The following is a 5,871-nucleotide window of genomic DNA, read 5'->3' as shown; positions in this document are numbered from 1 at the left end:
TTAAAGCTGAATTTTTAAATTAAAAAGTATATCAAGTAAAAAAATTAAATTTTAAATGTATAGAGAATACAAAGATTTAAAGTATACTATATTATGACACACTTATGATATGAGTAAAAAATCATGTAACAAAGTTAAAATTTTGATATAATAATTAAATATGACTTTAAATGAAATGTTAAAGATTATAACATTTTGGGTTCGATAACCCTAAGTTGTGGCCTTTTAACTAGGTGTTTACATTTTCAAGCAAAACTTGGGTTCAAATTATACTTGAACAAAAAAAATTTTGAGTTTGAATCACACCATGTAAATATTTTTTTAGAAATTATAAAGATCTCTATATTAAGAGTTAAAATGTATTTTATAAGTTAAATAAAAAATCAAAACAATCATCCTATTAAAAATTTTATCAAATTTTATTATATACATATCACGTGTCACTATAACCTAATAACAACTCAATCAAAACCATAAATATAGTATAGATGGATTTTACTTTTAAAAAAATATATCTGAACCGGTAATTTAATTATGTGGGGGCTATGTTTGTTATGTAATTTAATGGGAAACCCGTATTATATGCTGAGTGATTCATATCTTCACTGTAACACGAAAACCATCGAGAAATGTGCTGGCAGGAAGGAACTTTCTCGGCAACTTTACGGCTCATGCCAATGCCCCCATCCCCTCATCTCTATAAAACCAGCTTTTCCAACATCCCATCAGTTTATAAACCACCAAACACTCTCTTCTCTTATTCTAATATAATCTCTATCTCTTAAGAAAGTAGAAAATGGCGAGCAGCAGGACTTCCACACCATTACTTTCATTACTTCTTTGCCTTGTGCTACTGTGTGAGGTGGGAATGCTGATGGCTCAACTTTCTGCAGCACAAGCCCCAGGCCCCCAGGGTAAGAATATCAATGTTGATGTTATTAAATACTATGCCTTTTCCATCTTTGTTTTCTTTAGCTAATAAATAAATATATGCAATTCCAGACGCATGCCCCAACAAGTGTGCAAAGCGGTGCAGCCTTTCATGGAAGCCAAAGATGTGCAATAAAACATGCATAGCCTGCTGCCACAGGTGTCCCGATCACTGTGTGCCTGATGGTCCTAGAGCTAGCCGAGATTCCTGCCATTGCTACTCACAGATCAAGACCCATAACAAGTTCAAGTGCCCTTAGATTTTACATGACATCCTCTTCTTTTATTTTTACCAGAGAGTGGGAGAGTTTGGAAATTAAAATAAAAGGAATAATAAAATGACGCTACTGTTTCTGTGGTGGTTTCAATTACCATTTGTAGCCAATTTATCGACTCACTCGGTGTTGGAACTTGTATTTTTTTTTTCTAAATATATTTTGAATATTCAATATTAATTACGCCCAAGTATTGAATTCACAATACAACAATCTTAGTACTGAAATTTATATTATAAAAAGGCTTAATGCTGATTTCGCACTTAAACTTTATTTCTTTTTGGCCTCATTCTACTACTTAAAACTATTGTTTTATTGAAATCAATGCGCACTTAATGCTGATTTGGATTAGTGAAAGAAGGCACCACCGACCTATCCAAAGAGGCACAAATGACCTAACACAATAGACCACAGAACACCAACAAAAAACAATAAAGACAAAAAGAAATAGGAAAAGAGTGACAAAGTCTCAACCTTGTCCCAATCCAAAAAAAACGAACACCAATCCTAAGGCCTTTAGATGTGAGACTGAAGATCACCCAACCACGAAGGCCTTTAGATAGAGTCATACACCAATAGGGAGTGGTGGAAATCACCAATACAGAGGCCATGCACTCACTTATGAAGGAGTCGCATCCTTTAAAAACAAGAGAGATGGCAATATCGTCTACAGCCTGAGAAAGGTGTTGGCATAGACTAGACCTTGGCACCATCGAAGTGCAGCCCACAAAAGATCCTGACGAAAAACAACAACATACACCAAGATAAATAAGAACTTTAAAGCAAAGGAGAAAGGAAAATGTGAAAGAAAAAGGCAGGAGAGGACCACATGGTGACTGGAGCTAAGCCGACCATGTTCTCAGGGAAGCGACGACTGCAAGGTTGATGGGAGAAATGGGCGGAGGTGAAGAAGCAAAAGTAGAAAAATGGAAAAGAGAAAGGAGAGCAATGCTGAAACAAGAGCAGGGCGGACAGTGAGGACTTGGGGAGAAGAAAGGCAAGGATCAAGAGGTCGGCGGTCAGCCCTAAAGCCGTCGATCGACATTGGCGTCAAACAACTCTCATTGGGATAGCAAAATGAAAGAGAAAAATACAGGCTTTCATTATGTGCATGTATCTCTTGAACTATTTTGGTTAGCGTAATGATAAATTTATCTAATATTTTTTAATTAAATTTGGAGATTAATAAAAATTTAAAAATTATTTTTTTAATGAAAATATTGATTAATATATATTTTTTAGTAATATTGACATATTTAAAAATTAAAAATTAAATTAAACTAAATTGACAAAAAAAATATAAACAATAAAAATTAAATTTGTTATTATACCATTTTAATTTCACTGAATATATTTTAAATATTAATCTCACTGATTTGTTTAATAAAAGAAGCCCTTCAATTAGTAAAGTAGAAACATTGAACCTACTTATTTCAAAAAAAAAAATGAAGCTACTAAACTTGCAATTGTTAAAATAATTGATATTAATTAGTACAATTGAGTGGGTGCAATAAAAATTAACTAAAATATTGGGTATTTTTAATCAATAATCCGAGTTCCCTTAGATTCTAGCGGTAGCTACAGATCTGTCCTTGGTAAATGAGACTTGAAAGTTTATTATTCTCCCCCCACCTCACCCTTTTATAAAATGCACCATTAGCTTATTTACCGATTATATAATTGAGAATGAAATGGAATATGATCTATGTGAATTGTATAGATGAAATGTGATATGTATTATGAGGATGTATGAAATTGGAAATGAGATTTTATGAAATATATGAATGAAATGCTATTTGAGTTGAATGCCAAATTGAATCATTCATGGATGAAATGTTGGTTATATGCATAATTGAGACTCTAACCTATTAAGGTGTACGTGTGATAGGCATTTGAATATTTGAGTTGAAGATATTGGTTTAATTGCTTAAATTATGCAATGTGGTAAGTTTAATTCTATTATACGGGTTTACTAAGCTTTAATGCTTACTCAGTTTATTTTTTTTTGTTTTATAGAGGTTCGTTAGTTAGCTCGATTCGGACGACGTCGGAGATTAGCATCACACTATCTAGTTATCTCTCGGTACTTTTGAACTCATGGAAGTTGTGTAAATATGACATGTATAAGCTAGTTTATGGGAGTATGTTATTGGTTACTTTAGCTTATTGTATAGTTATGTGTTTTGATGTTCTTAAGCCATGAGATTTGGCTTTGTTGTTATAATGGTCAAATGTGTATAAGATGATATGTTTTGGCAAGTTTGCTTATGAAGGATTTGATGCATACGATAATATTGGTATGTGATGAGTTGGTGATTGGAAAATGCTTGAATGTTATTTGATATTAGGATAGGTATGAGGTTGAATCATATTAGTTTGATATGTGTTTAAATGCACAAATGGTATTGATTTGAGTATATAAATGATTGGTTTTGAAATCGCATATATGTGCATTGAAATGGTTGTTTATAGTTGCTTAAATTGTATGTGAATTTGGTACTATATGAATGGTTTAGGTACATGTGTTTTGGGGTGTGAAAAGTGACTTAAACCAAGCCTATTTCATGTCACACGGCCTGAGTACACGAGCATGTGACCCTTATTCGAAAATTTTTCTAAGTTTTCTCAAAACTTTTATATGTTATCAATTCAGTCCCAAAGGTACGAATTAAGCTTTGTATGCTCGATTTAAGCATGTTATGAATATGAATGATTGATAATTACTGAAATGAAATTATATTTGTTAAATGTTTGATGAATTACCGATCTGAACTGAGTTGAAAGTCTGGTAATGCCTCTTAACTTATTCCGGCGACGGTTACGGGTTAGGGGTGTTACAAATCACCAAGAGAGAAAAGTGATAAGGAGACTATGGAGAACAAGAAAATCACCTTGGATTCAAGAAAATGGAAGTTGGAGGAGAGAGAAAATCAAGTTAAAGTTTGAAATCAATAGGACAATGTAAGAACATCAAGATTTCAATATATTTTTAAGTTTGATATTATTGAAAAAGCATGAAAATGATGTTAAAGTAGAGTTTTTTTATATAAGTTTTTATATTCTTGATATGTTAGTGAAAGGAAATAAGAGAAAGTGATGGGAAATATTGTAGAGAAAGGAAAGGAAGGTGTTATAAACTTGGTTATCAACATTTTACACGAAAACAGTTTTGGACAGCAGCAGTAGTCTAATTTTGAAAATTCACAAAAAAATTGTAGAAATTTAATTTGAGGTTAATTAAAGTATGAAATTAAATCCTATTGAGTCTAGTTTTACATAGACGAAACGGTGTAAGCAAAAGAATTTCATATTATGAGGTATATGAATTTTTGTGAGACAAGGTCAGATTGATTTTGGATTCTCCTGTTCTGACTTTGGAAAATCATCAAAAAATTTAAATAAATAATTAGGGGTTTAAATTTATATATTTAAATTATTAATGAGTCTATTTTCAAGAGAAACAAATGTAAACATCATCCAAACCCCGTACCAAGAAATAATTAATTTTTAGTAAAGAAAGATCGAAGTTGTCAAACAATAGAACACGGATAAATTTGAAGATTTTACTGTACTTATTGGCTAAATTATAAATTCTAAATTTTTAATGGTAAAAATGTATTTGAGTCTAGTTTCAAAAACGTCAAACGGATCTTAATTTCAAATTCTGTAGCTCAAGATATAAATAATTTAGTGATTATGACTCAAGTAGATAGCTTTAATATGAACACATAAGTAAATAATGAAATTATAGATAACGTTATATATAAGCATGTTATATACTAAAAGCTAAAGATTCTAACAAATATATACATAAAGGATGTGGAATGGAGAGGAGGAGGAAAAATATATGAATATATATATAGTAGATGAATTTGAAATGTTTCGAAATGGTTGTAGGTAATGGAATGATTAATACATATGAGTATATTTAAACGAGTTGATAAAATAATAAGTGAATAATTGTTAATTGATGTGAATTATTTGTTAAAATTTTATGAAGAATTAAATTGATTGGCACAATTTATAAATAAATATGAAATATACATAAAGTGGGTAAACTAATTTTGCAAGTGCAAGTCCTCCAATGATCTTATTTGTAAAATTTTAATATTTGCGTTAATTTTATAAACTTTGTTATCTTTAATTGAATATCATGTTTTTATGAGGACTTGTGATTAGAAATAGATGTAAGTGGATGATATGTAAAATGAAGTGGTGGTTATGACATCTGAATACGATTCAGGTAATGATATAAAATAAATAAAAATAAAGCTTGGAACTTGTAGGAAAATGGAGACAACGTCACGATGACAAGTTCACCATGTCACGACGTGGAAACCCCTAATGTCGCGACGACAAATCAAAAATTTTTATGAACTTTACAATTTGGCCTTTGATCAATTGTGGATGTTTTAATAAGCTCTTTTAACTCATAATTAGTTCTATTGTAAATTCAATTATTACTAAAATTAGTTATGATCTACATTAATTAAATAATATGATAAAATTGATTTGAAATTTTCAGTAGTTGCTTCGGCAACAAATGTAACATCTTGATGCCTTGACTCAGCGATCGGGTTGGGTATGGGGGTGTTACACATATACCTAACACACCAACTTTCGGTTCCTTATCTATTTGAAACTAGGCTTTTACTTACATCAAAGT

The 5,871-nt window shown here is 31.1% G+C and overlaps 1 protein-coding gene across 1 annotated transcript; it reads left to right on the top strand.

The window, feature by feature from the left end:
- Positions 1–589: 589 nt before the first annotated feature.
- LOC107910501 (snakin-2) lies at positions 590–1,385 on the top strand. The gene is made up of 2 exons (XM_016838356.2): positions 590–914; positions 1,003–1,385. The coding sequence occupies exons 1-2, from the start codon at positions 797–799 to the stop codon at positions 1,188–1,190; spliced, it is 306 nt and encodes a 101-aa protein (XP_016693845.1). The 5' UTR covers positions 590–796; the 3' UTR covers positions 1,191–1,385.
- The last annotated feature ends 4,486 nt before the right edge of the window (positions 1,386–5,871 follow it).

Source organism: Gossypium hirsutum, chromosome D02 (genome assembly GCF_007990345.1).
Source record: "Gossypium hirsutum isolate 1008001.06 chromosome D02, Gossypium_hirsutum_v2.1, whole genome shotgun sequence".
Lineage (NCBI taxonomy): Eukaryota > Viridiplantae > Streptophyta > Magnoliopsida > Malvales > Malvaceae > Gossypium > Gossypium hirsutum.
Note: the sequence above shows the minus strand (reverse complement) of the source record. Positions and strands in the feature narration are given on the sequence as shown.

Excerpts from the sequence above, each read along its gene's own strand:
- LOC107910501 (XM_016838356.2), top strand. The coding sequence starts at position 797 with ATGGCGAGCAGCAGGACTTCCACACCATTACTTTCATTACTTCTTTGC. Across the intron at positions 915-1,002 it reads ACAAGCCCCAGGCCCCCAGG|ACGCATGCCCCAACAAGTGT; the intron begins GTAAGAATATCA and ends ATGCAATTCCAG.